Source organism: Vidua macroura, chromosome 24 (genome assembly GCF_024509145.1).
Source record: "Vidua macroura isolate BioBank_ID:100142 chromosome 24, ASM2450914v1, whole genome shotgun sequence".
NCBI lineage: Eukaryota > Metazoa > Chordata > Aves > Passeriformes > Viduidae > Vidua > Vidua macroura.
In genome coordinates, this window is record NC_071594.1 from 5,630,879 (window position 1) to 5,647,926 (window position 17,048).

General features: G+C 59.4%; 1 protein-coding gene across 1 annotated transcript; it reads right to left on the reverse strand.

Moving 5' to 3' along the window:
• Positions 1 to 273: 273 nt before the first annotated feature.
• On the reverse strand, positions 274 to 16,624 carry MDFI (MyoD family inhibitor). Its single transcript, XM_053998294.1, has 4 exons — positions 16,326 to 16,624; positions 5,152 to 5,334; positions 1,186 to 1,425; positions 274 to 741 (listed from the first exon to the last, which is right to left on the reverse strand). The coding sequence occupies exons 1-4, from the start codon at positions 16,393 to 16,395 to the stop codon at positions 485 to 487; spliced, it is 750 nt and encodes a 249-aa protein (XP_053854269.1). The 5' UTR covers positions 16,396 to 16,624; the 3' UTR covers positions 274 to 484.
• Positions 16,625 to 17,048: the final 424 nt, after the last annotated feature.

Here is a 17,048-nt window from a genome sequence, read left to right on the forward strand (position 1 = left end):
TCTGCAGGACGGGTGTCCCCAGGGCTGGGGTGGCTCTGCAGGACGGGTGTCCCCAGTGCTGGGGTGGCTCTGCAGGACGGGTGTCCCCAGTGCTGGGGTGGCTCTGTGGGATGGGCTGTCCCCAATGTGAAGCCCCGGGGTGGCTCTGCAGGACAAGCTGTCCCCAGTGCTGGGGTGGCTCTGCAGGACGGGCGCTCCTGCTCTCGGCTCAGGTGGCAGGAGGCTCCCACGGTCCCCCAGTGCTGGCAGAGGTAGAGCAGGACAGGACAGTGCCAGAGCCCCCGCGGCCCTCTGGGCTCACCCTTCCCCGGGCAGGATCCGGTTCCAAGGATGAGAATTCCAGCGGGGGATTCGCTCTCCTCCTCCTCCTCCTCCTCCTCCTCCTCCTCCTTCTCGAGGTCTCCCGAGGGACTGGCCGGAGCCTCGCCCGCTGCGGGAGAGCCTGGGGGGTCCCGGTGTGGGTCCCCCCGCCCGGCGGGGCCCCTCAGGAGGAGAAGCAGAGCCCGCAGCACTCCATGCAGATCTCCAGGCAGTCGGCGGACTCGCAGCAGGCGTCGATGATGCCGCAGTCCATGTCGCAGGGCAGGTCGCAGTCCGCGCACTCGCCCGAGTTGCAGCAGCAGCAGCAGATGCAGGAGTCCTCGGAGGTGCAGGAGCCGCAGGTGGCACAGTCCAGCACGATGTTGCAGAGGGTCAGGAACTCGCAGAAGAGGCAGGAGAGGATGCAGTGGACGCAGCAATCTGGGGAGGAACGCGCGGGTGAGACGGCGCCCGGCACGAGGGTGGAAATCCTCCCTCAGGAATTCATGGGAGGGAGGGGAAAAGGGGTCGGGAGACAGCCACTGCCCCAGGGGTCAACACCCAGCCCTCAAGAGAGACCAATTTTGGAGGACAGGAAATGGCCCCGCTCAGCAGCCGCCCTGCAGAGGCTGCCGGGAGGGTCCAGGGGTCCCGCTGGGCTCGGAGAGTGCCACCAAGAGATCCCAGGGGATGAGGGGCCCGAGGGTTTGGAGAGTGCCACCAAGAGATCCCAGGGGATGAGGGGCCCGAGGGTTTGGAGAGTGCCACCAAGAAATCCCAGGGGATGCGGGGCCCGAGGGTTTGGAGGGTGCCACCAAGAGATCCCAGGGGATGAGGGGCCCGAGGAGAAGGGCTGGAAAGAGACCCCCAGGGTTCAGGCAGTACCTTCCTGCGCCTCAATGGGGATGTGGGAAGAGGGCGACTTGGAGCTGCCCTTGCTCTTCTTGCTGCTCTGGCTGTGGATGGAGTGGTGCGGGTGCAGCTTTCGGGGCGGTTTCTGCGCGCTGGGCGCGGCCCGGCAGGTCCCGTTGGCACCGCCCGGGTCCGGCGCCCGGCCGGCGCCGTTGGGCAGCAGCTGGGTGCAGGGCCCGGGGGGCTGCGGGGGTGGCCGCACCTGGGGCTGGCCTGGAGGGGAGAGCAGCACGTTACCCTCCCTGACCTCTCCGCTGGGAGAAACGCGTGCCCAAACCCCGGGGGAAAACGGGAATCCAATCCCCAGCTGGACACGGGGTGAGCAGGAGGATGCTGAAGGGTGGAGGGTCCAAGAGGAGGGAGATGGAACAGGAGATGTGGGAAAAGGTGGCTGGAGGGAAGGAGGCAAAGGTTCCAGAGGGAGGAAGGGATGGAAAAACCCCAAGAAATGAAGATTTGTCATGAAGGATGGGCTGAAACTCATCAGAGGACCTGAAGGAGGAGATGTCCCTGCACGGCCAGGAGGGATGAGGCCACCGAGGCTGCTGGACAGAGCTCCTGGGTGTCCCCACTGCCCTCTCTAAAGCCAGAGGAGATGAGGCACCAGTGCAGAGCCAGCCTGCTCCTCTCCCCGGCCCTGCAGGAACCGGCCACTTCCTTGAGGTCTCCGCAACCTCTGGCTGAACTTGTCTGCAGGAGGAGGAAAATAACTCAGTGCTGTGGCCATGCCTCCCTCCAGCCTCTCCCGCTGCAGCCCCGTGTCCTGCCAGCACGCTGCCAGAGCCAGAGGGGTGGCTCAGCCCCTTCCTCCTGCCCGCTGCGCCCACACTGCCTCCTCATCCTCATCTGGGAGAGGGCTGGGAGCCAGCACAAGGTTCTGGCACCCATCATCCTCCTCAGTAATGCCACAAATAAGATAAAACAAAATCCTGTCTGGTGGTGCTTGGGCCAAACTTTGCTTTTCCTCTCCCATGGCAGTAAACAAGGGATGATTCAGGGGAGAGGCTCGAGGGCAAAGGCACCTCTTGGCACCAGGGAACAGGAGCTGCTTTCTGTGCAGGGCACGGGGGAACACAGGGGTGGAGCAGGCACAGGCGGTCCCTGTCCCGCATCCACGAAAATAAAACAGATGGAAGGTGAAAATAAAGTGGGTGGAAGGTGAAAACAAAATCGATGGAAGGTGAAAGACACAAGTGGATGGTCCCAGTGCTTGGTTTGACCAGGCTGAGCTGGGCTTGGGCCGCAGAGGGAGGTTAAACTGGGAGCTTGGTCTTTGGCACCCGCTGGGAAAGGAACTTAAAATAACCAGAGCTGAGCGGGAAGAGTGGGCTGAGAGCAGGAGAGGTGGGAGACTGGGGAGATGGAAAACAGGTCACGGATAAAACAGGGATTGTCTCCCCTTCCTAAACACCTCATGGAGTGTTCCCTTCCTGTGTGCCCTCATCCAGTGCCCTCTCCTGCCTCGTGTGTGCACCGAGATGGCACCGAGGTGACCACGGTGCCCCGGGCTGTGACAGGAAGGGGCTGAGCCTGCAGGGAGCTGGGCAGGGGCTGAGCCCAGAGGGACCCAGCAGCAGCTCAGCAGCCTGGATTCTCCGGGACTGCAGCAGGATGCACTTGGCTCCCCATTTCGCTGCATTCCTCAGATTAAACTGTTTGTAAATCAAAATCACGCTCTGGCTCCGGCGAGGGGCAGCCAAAGGCAGCCAGGAATCCCCCCCTGAAAGTTAGGGAAAACAGCTTCCATTTTTTTAGGACAGGCTTTAAGACACGAGGCCAAAGCTCTGCTGAAAGAGGCACCTTCAGCTCCCCAGCAATATGGGAGTCCGGGCAGGAGTGGGGGGACCAGGCCTGGAAAAGAGGATTTTGGGGAAAACTGCCTGTCTACAGCTCTTCAATAACCAAAAACCTCCTGGATGCTCACTTTGGGTTTCCCACCGAGGTGATGCTGCTGGATCCCCTCGGGCTGTCCCAGGGCAGCATCACCGGGGTCCCCCTGCTGGGACCCTCCCCGAGCCACTGCCAGGCCTTGGAATATTGTGGCCACCTGGGCCTGCTGCTCCTGCCTGGAGCTCAACACACAGAATGCCAAACCTGCATCCCAGTGTTCCAAAATGCTGCAAAACCGGATTTGAGCAGCAGTGCTGAGCCTCGGAGGGGCCAGTCCTGGCACTGGCGGGCAAGGACGTGACCCTGCACCAACAGCCCCTTCTGCCCAGTCCCTCCTGAGCCTGCACGAGCCAGGCTGGCACGGGAATGCCACCGTCCCACGGGAGAGCCTAAATGTGTCCCTCAGGGCCCGCCAAAAGGGGAATAACCCCCCAAAACCCAATGGTGACCCCCTCCAAGAGCAGCACAGTGAGGAGTGAGGACACCAGAGGTGCCGCTGCTCACTTCCCGGCGAGGAGAGGGGAAGGTCCCTTCACCAGCACCAGGAGGAGGGTGCCCATGTCCCTCCCAGCCCCGGAGCCCGTGGGGGGCGGCCGGGGGGCTGGGCTGGGCTGGGGAGGGGGCCGTGCAGCGGCTGCGGTGTGACTCAGGCGTGCAGAATGTCTGTGGGCAGCCGGCCCAGCTCCCAGATGCTGCGCGAGGGTTCTGCCGCAGGAAACGTGCGCTCTCCCCGCTGCAGCGCCCGCATTTCGCCGTCCTCTCCCCTCCCCTGCCCGCTCTCCGGAGGGGCAGCCCCGTTCCCAGCCGCCTTCATCCCGCTGGGAAGCTTCCATCCACTTTACACCCCTTGGAAGGGGAAGCTGCGCGCCGGCGTCCAGCAGAAAGGGAATGGCAGCCCGGGAGCGAAACCCTGGGATCCGGGCTGGCGGCCAGGGAGGGATGGCCGGCTCCAGGAGAGCCTCCCACATCTGCCAGCCCCGCTCTCGCCGGCTCCAGGAGAGCCTCCCACATCTGCCAGCCCCGCTCTCCCAGCCCCGCACCGGGCAACGGAGCAAGGGCACCCCGGCCCTGCCCCACCGCACCCGGCTTTTCTCACGGCGGGGGCACCGGCAGCAGATTTTGGGAGGTGCTGCCCGGCCCCGCCTGCAGCAAAACCGGCTCGGTGCGGACAGCCCGGCTCAGCTCGGCTCGGCACCAGCCTCACCCTTGCCCTGGACTCGCCAAGGCAAGAGCTGGCCCAGCTGGACACGGCTCCCTCTGCTCCTGCGAGCGGCTGCTGCGCGCCCGGCCCGCGGCTGTGCCACGGGGACAGCGGGGACATCCTGGGGCTGTGCCACGGGGACATCCTGGGGCTGTGGCACGGGGACATCGCGGGGCTGTGCCACGGGGACAGCGGGGACATCCTGGGGCTCTGCCACGGGGACATCGCGGGGCTGTGCCCATGGAAATACCCCAGGGCTGTGCCACGGGGACATCCTTGGGCTGTGTCACGGGGACATTCTCGGGCTGTGGCACGGGGACATCGCGGGGCTGGGGCACAGGGACATCCTGGGGCTGTGCCACAGGGACATCACGGGGCTGTGCCCATGGGGACATCCAAGAGCTGTGCCATGGGGACATTGTGGGGCTGTGCCCATGGAAATAACCCAGGGCTGTGCCACAGAGACATCCCGGGGCCGTGCCCACGAGAACGTTCTTTGTGCGTCTCCTCTCTCCCACTGGGGTTTTGGGGGATGCTCCTTTCCCGGGCAGGCTCATCCCTTTTCCCACCACGGCACCCCAGAGGATCCCAACCCTTCCCAGAGCGGCTCCAGCTGCCTCGCTCCGCTCCGAGGGCACCGGGACCCACCCCGGGTGCCGCCCTTCTCTTTCGCCTCTCCAGGTGACTCAGGCTCGGGTCGAGCTTTGATGTGGGGAGGAACAAAGCGAGGAGGAGCCGGGTTCCCACCTCTGCCCTGCTTTTTGATGGGTCCCGCTGCTGCTGAGGGAGCAGCAGCCCAGGGCACGGCCCCGGCGGCGTCCGGAGCTGCCACCGGGGGAAACACTCACATGTCACAGCTTCGGGAGCGCCGCAGAGCTCGGCCCGGGGGCCTTTCGTCAGCACTGCCGGGGATTTGTCATCTTCCAGGCCTTTCTCCTTCTTCGGCACCGCGGGGCGGGCGGGGGACCGGGGCTCCGCCGGTGGCAGCGCTGGGATCTGCCTCGGGGCAGGGAGCGAGGGCTCAGCCACCTCTGCAAGAGAAACGGGGTTAGGGGCTGAGCCCGGGGGTCAGCCAGACCCCCAGCCCGGCCCCAGGCACTGCCCACGGCTCGGGCCGGGACGTTCGGGCTCCCCTGTGGCACAGAGCGCGGGGCACCACGCGGGGTTTGGGCCGCCCGCGACGGGCACCGGGGCTGCATCACTCCGCGGCTGCTCACCCCGCTGCAGCGCCATCCCAAAAAGCCTCCCAAGCTCTCGCATTCCTTCTCCAAAAAGCCAGGGGATCTGGTTACACTCAGCAGCTCAAGCTGGATTTTTCATCCCCCTTCCCATGAAAGGGCCACTGTCTTCCCTGCGGGAGCTGGCTGCCACCTTCCCTCATCCTCCCGCACTCCGGAGCAGCAGCAGCCCCTGCAGGACCCCTCGATGGGGCGGGAAAAGCCTGCGAGGAGCTGAGTTACTCCCCATGGGAGAAATCCCGGTGCCCAACAGCCCCTCGCAGAAAGCCGGGAGGAGGCAGGACCACCTTCAGCGCTGCTGGGAGCTGGCTGCTCCATCCCGTGCGGAATGTGGGGTGCCCGGGGCGGGGGGATCGGTGCCAGGCCACAGTGCCCCAGCCCCCTCCCCGCCGCCCCATCCCTCTGCCCATCCCCCGGAATAGCAACGTCTTGCACAACAGGGGCTGGAACGCGCTTTATATAAAACTAAATTATAGGCTGGGCAGAGGGAGGGAGAGCAGAGAGCCATAATTGCCCTGGCTGGAACAGGAGTCCTGCAAGCAGCCACGGAGGGGAGGGGAGGGGAGGGGGGAAAGAGGCCTGGGACACTTCATTATCCTCGATAAAACCCGGGTCCCACGCACCAGAGCCGAGGAGGAAAGGAGGGCAATTACAGATAATGAAATATCAATACAGGTAATTAAAAGGAGCGTAATGAGGGAAGCTGGAGGGTTCCAGCTGCACCCCGGGATCAGCAGGAGCCTGGAAATGCTGCAGCCGGTCTGGAGTGATGCTGCTGTGCTCCCAGCTCCACAACACCCTCCAAAGGCATCCACGTGCCTCAGTTTCCCTTCTCTGCACCCTGCAGGGTGCAGATCCAGCCAGGGGTGTTTTTTGGGAAGGAAAACTCATCCCAGCACAGAGCCCTGCTCACAGCTCTCACAGGTGAGGCGATTTTGGGGCTCAACCAAGGGGAGGAAACCCAGCAGCTCCAGCTGAATTTTGCACGGCAGCGTTGGCTCCAAATCCCAATGGAGTCTGGGCACGTGAGCCCCAGATGGGAGAAAAGCCATTCCCATGCCTCTGGAAAGCCCGGAGCAAAATGGAGAGGTGAGGAGAGCAGGCTGTCATCTCCCCATGGGTGTAGAGGTGTGGGGCTGAATTGCATCCACACGGTGCTGCCTCCACAGCCTCTGTCATGTCCCAACCTGGACCGGCCCAAGTCAGCCCTGATCCAAAGCCAGACAGGAAATCCCGATGGATGAGTGTGGGAAATGGGTGATGAGGATGATTGCCCTGGCCAGGAAGGGTCTGGGGGTGCAGGAGTTTTGGGGAAAAGCGAGAGATGTCCCATCCCAAGGATGACAGAGATGAGGAGCTCTGAGAGGAGCCAGAGGTGTCCAGGGCAGGGCACAGAGGGTGAAGCTCCCACAGAGTCCCTGAGCTCTGGTTTCTGCTGTGAGATGTCCTGAGTGTGTTCAGGGCTTAAACTCCCCCAGGGCTGCCCAAAACAGCCACATCACCCCCCAGATCCCCTTCCCTGCGGGTCAGTGATTGGGAAAAAGGGCTGGAAAATCAGGTGCAGCAGCAGGAGAAGGGCTGGCACAGGGAGAGCTCAGCAGATCCCTGTCCCTGCCCCTCTGTGCTGCCTCCAGAGCATCCCTTGTGCCCGTTCCTGGGGACAAGGACAGTCTGGAGCTCTGTGGGACAGCAGCAGCCCTGGCTGGGTGGATCCACAGGGGTATCCAGGCTGCTGCTCCGACTGGGATGGAGCCCAGGCTCGTCCCTGCCGTGTCCACTTCACACTTGTAATTACCCCGCACAAGGGCTCACACACAGCCACAGCCACGCAGGGAGGAAGGTGGCAATTAAATTAACTCCCCCGGGAACGAGCTGGCCAGGAGAGGGACAAAAATAGACAGGAACGAGGTTTGGGTGAGCTGATCCTTCCCTGCCTCACATCCTGGCTGCTGCAGGGAATGTGGGCATGGGGCTGACCCCCAGCTCCCCCTGGAGTGGGGTGGGAAAGGACCCAGAGAGGGGCTGGGAGAAGCTGGACACGTGTGGGCTCAGCACAGACCCCACAGGCTCCTGCCCCACAGCTCCCTGCCCCTTGGGATCCGCAGGGAAGTGCAGAGGGAATGCTCTGGGAAGTGCAGAGGGAATGCTCTGGGAAGTGCAGAGGGAATGCCCTGGGAAGTGCAGAGGGAGTGCTCTGGGAAATGCAGAGAGAATGCTCTGGGAAGTGCAGAGGGAATGCTCTGGGAAGTGCAGAGGGAATGCTCTGGGAAGTGCAGAGGGAATGCCCTGGGAAGTGCAGGAGGAATGCTCTGGGAAGTGCAGGAGGAATGCTCTGGGAAATGCAGAGGGAATGCCCTGGGAAATGCTGGAGCAGCAGCTCCCAAAATGCCCCAAGAAGAGGCAGCAGCTCTGCTGGCACACAAGGAGGTGAACAGACTCTTCCATCACTGGCTCATCCCACAGCTCCCAGCTCCCTCTCCTCCTTTAAATTCCCCAATCCCTGCCCTGCCAAGCTGAGGCCCCCCTGGACCCCTTCTCCCCCAGAACAGGACCAGGCTTGACCTAAATCCATCAGGTTTAAAACCAACCACGACCCTGGGCCAAACCCTAAGGCGAGCCAGCCCTTGGGATGGGACATCTCTCGCTTTTCCCCAAAACTCCTGCACCCCCAGACCCTTCCTGGCCAGGGCAAATCCTCCTCAGAGCCTGGGATGAGTCCAAGTCTCTGCACAGGGGAGATGTGGAGGTGCCGTGGGAGAGCAGCTCAGACCTCTGGATTTTGGGGAACAGAGGTAACGAGGCATCCAAAAACAACAACTTCAGTTCAATAAATGACAGCGCTGCCCCAAGGTGCCAGAGATCAGCAAAGTGATGGATGTGGAGTGATGCTTTCTCTTGCCAAGCCCAGGACATGCACATGGAGCCGGTTTTCTGATTATTCTCCCCGGTCCCAAAGTCCAAATCCATCCGTCATGGAAGTCCCGAGACATCAGCGAGCTCCAAAATCCAACGGGGGGATGGGAAAACAGGAGAGGAGAGAGGAGAGATGCAAAGAAGCTGGGAGGTTTCATGGCTGGAATTGAGGATCCCATAAAATTCCTGCAAAGTCCAAAGTACCGACATCCCTCTGGGCATGCAGGGAGGCCCTGGGGAGCCCTGGGGCCACCCCAGTGGAAAAGCACACGGAATTCCTGATGAGCTGAGCTCAGCATTCCCAAAGAGCTGGGCAAACAAAAGGCAGGAGCAGCACCCTGGAGGGAGCTGGGATGAGGCAGAGCCTCTCCAGCAGCACAAACACCAGCCACACCACAGCCAGCACAGCCACAGCTCCCAAAAAACCTGTGGATTCCCTTCTCCCAGCCGGCTGTGCTGCCCAGACCCCCAGAGGATGTGGCGAGAGGCAAAGCTGGAGCTGTGGTTTGGGGTCCAGCCCAGCCAGGGTGTCCCGTGGCTCCTGCTCAGCATTCCTGGGCTGTGGCTGATGATCCTGGGGTCTCATTTCTCTGTCCCTCTCCCTCCCGAGCCCTTTGGCTCCCAGGGAAGGAAGCTGGGGCAGGAGAGGGATGGGCACAGCCACCAACAACCCAGCACGGCGGCTCTGTGCGGGCTGGGAGCTCTCTACTCTCCTTTTCATGCAGATAAAACCAGCCTGAGATCTCTCCTGGCCCAGCCAGGTGCCTGCCTGACCTGTCCCAGGGATATCCCAGGGATATTCCAGGGATATTCCAGGTTTCCAGTGCAGAAGAGGTGGCACCAGAACAAATCCTTCCCATTCCCCGAGCCAGGTGGGAGCAGAGAGAGGCAAAATCCCAGTTTGAAAGTTTGCTTGGCTGGGAGAAATCCCAATGTCTTATTTACATTTAGTCTGAAATTAATGTGCCAAGGCTGCCTCAGATTCTGGGACAGGCAGGGAAAGGAAAAGAGGGTTGGGAAGGAAAAGAGGGTTGGGAAGGAAAAGAGGGTTGGGAAGGAAGCATGGCCCAGACAGATCCAGCACAGCTTTGCTTCCCACCTGGAAAACCTTTGGCCTCACCTGGGCAAAGCTTTGGATAAACAGGAAAAATGAGGAATCCAGTTGAAAAACAAAGTGGTTTCTATGAGAAGTGACTTCCTAAATGCACAAAAAGCAAAACAAAGAAAAAAAAAGAAAAAAAAAAACCAAAAAAACCCACAAAAACCCCAAATAGCTCAGCAGGCTGGGAGTTGTTGTTATTTGTTATTTATAGAATTTGGGTGGGAAGGGAGGGAGGAATTTTGGGGCCAGACAGGCCAGGACCAGCGTCCATCCAGTCCATCCCTGCTGGGAGTTTGACCTCGGTGACAAAACCCCAATTCCAGCTCGGTGTCCCTACAAACCCCATCCCTCCAAGGTCCTCGTGGCTCCCAACCAGCTCCTGCCAAACCAAATCCATGGGAGAGTTGCTCCTACGAGGGGTTTCAGGGAAGACAAAAATTAAAAATAAATTCCCTGCAAGAAGGGAATTTATTTACCTCTGACACAGCAGCAATTTGGGAGGAATTATTCCTTAAGCAGCGAGAATCGATTTAATGTAAATATAATATATTTTATATATGTATGTATGTATTTTATATATGTAAATAAAATATATTTACATTTTGTAGGTATTAAGGCACCATTCCAGCGTGGAGCCTCAAGGGAAGGAGGAATCTTTAAGCCTGGACTGGAAAAAAGGGACAACAAAACTTCCCAGGACCGGGTTCCTTTCCTCACCTCCCAGCACCAGGCCTCATCCCAAAAGCAACATAAAAATCCCAAAAACGCTGTGGGGACAGAGAATGGGGGAAAACAATGGGAAAACAACAGGGAAAAGACCCAGACTGGGATTGAATTGGAGTCTGAGGAGCGCCTGGGGCAGGATAACACCCCAAAAGATGGAAAATCTGGGGGGATCAGGGGAGGAAGGACACAGGAGGGAATTCTGGGTGTCCTTAAGGAAAAGCAATTATCCCTGAAGCCTGGGAAGCAGCAGAGGCGAGGCCTTATCAGATCCAGGGAGATTCTGGGAATTACAGAGCAGGGAGAAATGATGGAGGGAGTAATTAAGGCCCAAGCCAGGCTGGTAATTGGGTAAGCTTGGGGGTTAAAGCAGCACAGGTCCTGCCAGGGAAAAATCGTCTCTGCCCAACTTGAATCCTTAAAAAAAAAAAAAAAAATTAATAGAGGAGGGGATCAACGGGAGCTGCTCAATAATCTGCATTTCTCCAGCCCCTTCCATCCCAGCATGGACTGAAACCAGGGATTCACACCTTCCCTGAGCTCCAGGGATTTTTCCTTAAAAAATTGCCTCGGTCGGCGGGGAAACTGAGGCACGGAAATGGGATTTTTTTTTTCCCCCAAAGAAATATCCTGTGGAGATGGAGCCCAAAGAACTTCTCAGTGCTGCTGCTCACACTCTCTGTAGGTTGGGGCTTCTCCCCATGCCCAGATCCCAAAAACTGGGGCACGGGAAGGGATTTTGGGGCTATCCTGGGGGTGCTGGTGCCCATCCCACAGCAGGGGGAACTCCAGGCATGGAAAAATCTGGGAAAAATCACCAGAACTGCAGCAAATACCCCGAGGAGGGTTTGGGTTTCTGCAGCTCCCAGGCAGGCGCTTTCCAAGGAAATTCAATCAGGATCTGGAGCGGGAGCAGGGGCGACACAGCCCCAAGGCCTGGCTTTGTTTTGCTCAAACCCAGAAACTTTGAAAAAAGCCAGAAATCTGCCTCTTTTTCTTTTTTTTTTTCCCCCCCTTTGGATTTCTTTTCTTTTTCTTTGTAAGTTTTGCAGTTGTTCAAAGAACAAACAGGAGAGAAGCTGTTTTCAGGAGCTGACAAGAAAAACTTGGAAAGAAAAAACAGAGATGTTGCAAAAAAGTCTTTCTGTGGGGTAAAAAAAAAAAATAAATATACTTTTGTTTCTTTCAGGGCTTTTTTTCGGGAGGGGTTCTCTGCACTTTGAGGATGGCTGCGTGCAACTCTGCGATCCTGCATTTAAATCAGTGCTGAGGCAAGGGAAAAACCCATTTATTTTGATTTTGGATGGGATTTTCCTTTGTTCCTACCCCTGTCCCAGAACAGAGAGTGTCAGTAAAGGGTTCCTGAGGGAGGTGGCCCCGATTCCTGCTGAGAATTCCCTGCTTGGGGCACCCCAGGGGTGTTTTGGGTCTGAATGTTTCGTGTTTGGGGCTGAGCACGCAAAGGCTTTTTCCGCCTCCTCTTACACCTCGGGGCGAAATCCTTGGGAACAGGCAGAAAGAATTAAGGGAAAATGTGTGTCCCAAACGCCGAGCTGGGACACAGGCACGGGCTGGGGACGTGGATGGGGACACGAGGGTGGCAAATGTCCCGCTGGGAAGGGAAAAGGGAGGTGGGAAGGAGCAGAGCCAAACCCAAGGAGGTTTTGGTTCTGGAGATGGGTTTGTCCACACCGTCTTCACAAGGAGGAGGAGGAGGAAAAAGAAAGGAGGAAAACGAGGAAAAGAAAGCGAAGGAGGAGAAGGAGGAGAAGGAGGAGAAAGAGGAAAAGGAGGAAAAGGAGGGAAAGGAGGAAAAGGAGGAAAAGGAGGAAAAGGAGGAAAAGGAGGAAAAGGAGGAAAAGGAGGAAAAGGAGGAAAAGGAGGAAAAGGAGGAAAAGGAGGAAAAGGAGGAAAAGGAGGAAAAGGAGGAAAAGGAGGAAAAGGAGGAAAAGAAAAGGAGGAAAAGGAGGAGAAGGAGGAAAAGGAGGAAAAGGAGGAAAAGGAGGAAAAGGAGGAAAAGAAAAGGAGGAAAAGAAAAGGAGGAAAAGAAAAGGAGGAAACGAAAAGGAGGAAACGAAAAGGAGGAAACGAAAAGGAGGAAAGGAAGAGGAGGAAAGGAAGAGGAGGAAAGGAAGAGGAGGAAAGGAAGAGGAGGAAGAGGAGGAAGAGGAGGAAGAGGAGGAAGAGGAGGAGGAGGAGGAGGAGGAGGAGGAGGAGGAGGAAAGAGCCTCTCCTGCTTCCCGCTGTCCCCGCACCCCTCTGTGAAGGAAGGATCACCTCACCAAGCAAAAACCTCTTGTTTTTTCCTCCTGTTTTTTGCTAATTCCTCTAAAAAAATAATCACCGGGGCAGACAGAGGCCTCTTCTCTCTGCAAACTACCTGTGGCTATTTCGGGGCCTTGCTTTGCCATGTCCCCATCCCCGCTGGGTGGGAGGAGCTGTGGTGGCACCCAGCCCATCTCTGGAGATGCCAGGGAACAAAATTCTGGGGAAAAAATCTCCGTGTGCAGCTGGGGAACAGCAGCAAACCCCGCCTGAGCTGCCCAGCACGCGCTGAGCTGGGCCACACCACCCCGGTGCCTCAGTTTCCCCGTTTATTCCCCAGCCTGGGGGTATCCAAATGAGCCAAACTGGTTTGTAAAACTTGGGAAAGGGAACGGAGAGAGAATTCCCAGGCTCGGCGCTGCGTGACAGAGCCGCTGGCCCCGGCCCAAGCCGCCAGGGCTCTGCTCCTGAGTGTCCCTGAGTGTCACAGGGACGCACACCCGGCCACTCATCCCTCACCAAAACCACGGAGAGCGAGGAGGGAGAGGTGGGAGCAGGGGTTTGGGACGGGACAGCGCAGAGCTGCTCCCTGAGGAGGGGCAGGGATGGGGTGGGGGCTCTGGAGCCTGGGCAGGTGGGGGTTAGGGAGAGCCCCTCGGCCTCGCCACGCTGCAAGGCAGGAGGAGAGCTCGGTCCGGCTCTGCTCGGGTTCACAGCGTGGGCCCCCCTCTGGGGGAGCCGAGGAACAGGAGGGGGGCTTGGAATGGTTTGGGATGGAGGTGAGACCCCCTCCCACAACGTGGGAACATGGAACTGGGCACTGATGGATGCTCCTCCAAGATGGGAACACCAAACTGGGCACTGAGGGGTGGCCCTTCCACAGGGAATGGGGACAGCACATCCCCGACAGGGACACATGGAATTGGGCACTCATGGGTGGCTCTGGAACCTGGAAACACCAAACTGGGCACTGATGGGTGCCCCTCCAACAGGGAACAGGGACAGCACGTCCCTGACAGGGACACGCAGAATTGGGCACTCATAGATGGCCCTGGAACCTGGAAACACCAAACTGGGCACTGATGGGTGCCCCTCCAACAGGGAATGCTGAATTGGGCACTCACTGATGCCCCTCCAAGATGGGAGCACCAAACTGGGCACTGATGGGTGGCCCTTCAACAAGGAACGGGGACAACGGGTCCCCAACAGGTCCCCAGTTTGGACACACCAAACTGGGCACTCAGGATTGGCCCTCGAACCTGGAAACACCAAACTGGGCACTGATGGGTGCCCCTCCAAGATGGGAAAACCAAATTGTGCAGGATGGATGTCCCTTAAACTTGGGAACACCAAACTGGGCACTCAGAGCTGCCCCTCCAACGGGGAACAGGGACAACAGGTCCCCAAGAGGGACACATCGAATTGGGCACTCACAGATGCCTCTCTAAGATGGGAAAACTGAAGTGGGCACTGATGGATGCCCCTTAAACTTGGGAAGGCCAAGCTGGGCACTCAGTGATGCCCCTCCAAGATGGGAACACCCAGCTGGGCGCTCACAGACGTCCCCAAGCACCTCGGTCAGGTCCCAGCACACCTGGGAGCTGAAGCACTCTCTACCCACCCACAGCTCCCTGTGGCCACAGGGAAGGCAGAAAGGCTCCAAAACCATTTCCCCCGAAGCATTTAACAGATTTTGAAGCCACTTTTTGAAATCCCCCTCACCCCCAGCTGCTGGCACAGGAGCTGTGCTCAGCACTCTCCGAGCCGGGCTGGGGACAAGCCCCTTGCAAAAAGCTCTTTGCGTTGCCAGCTCACCATTTCCCACCTGGAAAAGGAAGGAAATCCAGGGAAATCAGCCCCCTGCAGCTGCCTGGGCCCCGGGACACGGCTGCAGGGGCTCTTTGGGGCTGGGTTTGGAGCGGAGCTCAGCCGGGAAGCGGAGCCGGCGGCATCCAGCTGGAAGAGCAGGGGGAAGAGAACAAGAGGATGTATTCTCCAAGCCCCGGGCCGGCCGAGCTCCGGGCCAAAGCCAACAGGGGCCGGTCCAGCTGTGCCGGATCCCGAGCGTCGCCGTGCCCGGAGCTCCCGCGGCTCCGCTCAGCCCGGCCGCCGATTTTTGGAGATTTTGGGAGCTGCTCCCGGCGTGGATTTGGCCCCTTTTGTGTCTGGCCTGACAGACACAGCGCGGTGTGCTCCTCCAGCCTCCTGCTCGGGTGGGTTTTGGTCTCTCACTGGGGTTTTTAATGCAGTTTCTGCACGTGAAGCTTGGCGGGGTCACCGACCCAGAGCTGTGAGGATTCCCCAAACTTTTCCATCCACTCCTGCAGGGCCTGTTCCCTGTAACCCACCCAGAGCTGCAGAGCAGCCCCTCACCCCCATCCCTCGGCGGGGTTTAACTCAAACCCCCCCAGCTGCTCCCCGGGCTTGGCCCCGGGACAGAAACTGCCGGAGAGTTTGGGATGCGAAATCCCGGCGGGCTCCCGGCAGCTGCTGAGCTCACACACAAACACAGGCACAGGAAAACACGGCCAGGGGCACCAGCACACGCTCAGATGTTCACAATCACACGCAAACACACCCAGACACTGCCAGGGGCACACACACACACTCAGATGTTCACAACCCTGCACAAACACACACTCAGATGTTCACAACCCTGCACAAACACTGCCAGGGGCACAAACACACACTCAGATGTTCACAACCCTGCACAAACACTGCCAGGGGCACAAACACACACTCAGATGTTCACAATCACACCCAGACACTGCCAGGGGCACACACACACACTCAGATGTTCAGAATCCTGCACAAACACACACTCAGATGTTCACAACCCTGCACAAACACTGCCAGGGGCACACACACACTCAGATGTTCAGAATCCTGCACAAACACACCCAGACACTGCCAGTAGCACAAACACACACTCAGATGTTCAGAATCCTGCACAAACACACACTCAGATGTTCAGAATCCTGCAGAAACACACACTCGGATGTTCACAATCACATCCAAACACTGCCAGGGGCACAAACACACACTCAGATGTTCAGAATCCTGCAGAAACACACACTCGGATGTTCACAATCACACCCAAACACTGCCAGGGGCACAAACACACACTCAGATGTTCACAACCCTGCACAAACACACACTCAGATGTTCACGACCCTGCACAAGCACTCAGCCATCCATCCTCCCCCCCCAAAAACCGGCTTACACCCCGGCCGCACGCCCCCCTGCTGCCCAGGCACAGCCCCCAGCCCTGCACGCACACTCAGCGCGTCCAGCAATGCATCCCCACACCCCCCAAACTTCCAGCCAATCCCCCATAAATGCACCCCCGGGAGCCCTGCACACACCCCCACTCGTGCACACACCCTACCCGGGATCCCAAAGCCTTCCCTGGGATCCCAAAAACTTCCTCGGGATCCCAAAACCTTCCTCGGGATCCCAAAGCATTCCCCGGGATCCCAAAGCATTCCCCGGGATCCCAAAGCATTCCCCGGGATCCCAGAACATTCCCCAGGATCCTAAAGCCTTCTCTGGGATCCCAAAACCTTCCCCGGGATCCCACAGCCTTTCCTGTGACCCCGCAGCCTTCCTTGGGATCCCAAAACCTTCCCCGGGATCCCAAAGCCTTCCAAGGGATCCCAGAGCCTTCCAAGGGATCCCAGAGCCTTCCCCGTGAGCGCACAGCACTGATCCCCCCCCCCAGCCGCGCCCCCCGTGTCCCCCACCCCGCGCCCCCCTTTGTCCCCGCCGTGTCCCCCCGTACCTGGCGGCGGCACCGGCTCGGCTCGGGGCTGCTGCGGGCGGCTCGGCCGGGGGCTGCCGGGCCGGGACATGGGTGCGGGAGCTGCGGGCTCGGTGCGGGGCTCGCAGCGGGGGCTGGGAGCGGGGCCCGTCCCGCCGCGCTCACCTGGGGCCCCGCGGGGCGCCGCGCCCGCCCCCGCGCCCGCCCCGCATCCCCCGGCCCCGGCGATGGGGGCCGGCCGGGACGCGGGGCTGCCTCTGGGCTGGGCTTCGGGGCTTTTTCTTCGCCAATTCCTTCCAAAAAAAAAAAAAAAAATTAAAAAAAAAAAAAAAAGAAAAAGAAAAGGAAAAAAAATCCAATTAAACAAGGAAAAAAAAAAAAAATCAAAAAGAGGTTGGGCGCGCAAACACGCGGCCAACCCGCGCCCGCAGCGCTCCGGGAGCTTCTGCTGGAGGCTGGAGCGGCGCCGGGAGAGGGGAGAGGCGCGGGGCAGGCGGAGGTGGCTCCCGGGGCCAGCCTCGGATTTGGGATTTCACAGCTGTGCCGCGCTCTCGGCGCGGGGCTGCGTCCCCCTGAGGAAAACTGCGGGGGGAGCAGCGGGGCTGAGCCGTGCTCGGGACCCCCGGGTGGGCGTTGGGACCCCCGGGTGGGTGTTGGAGCCCGCCGGGTGGGTGTTTGGACCCCTCGAGTGGGTGTTTGAACCCCCCAAGTGGGTGTTGGAGACCCCCGGGTGGGTGTTGGATC

Coding starts and splice junctions, on each gene's coding strand:
- MDFI (XM_053998294.1), bottom strand. CDS start 16,395: ATGTCCCGGCCCGGCAGCCCCCGGCCGAGCCGCCCGCAGCAGCCCCGA. Junction 5,335..16,325: donor CGAGCCGGTGCCGCCGCCAG/GTACGGGGGGAC, acceptor TTTCTCTTGCAG/AGGTGGCTGAGCCCTCGCTC. Junction 1,426..5,151: donor CGCTCCCGAAGCTGTGACAT/GTGAGTGTTTCC, acceptor TCTCCCCTCCAG/GCCAGCCCCAGGTGCGGCCA.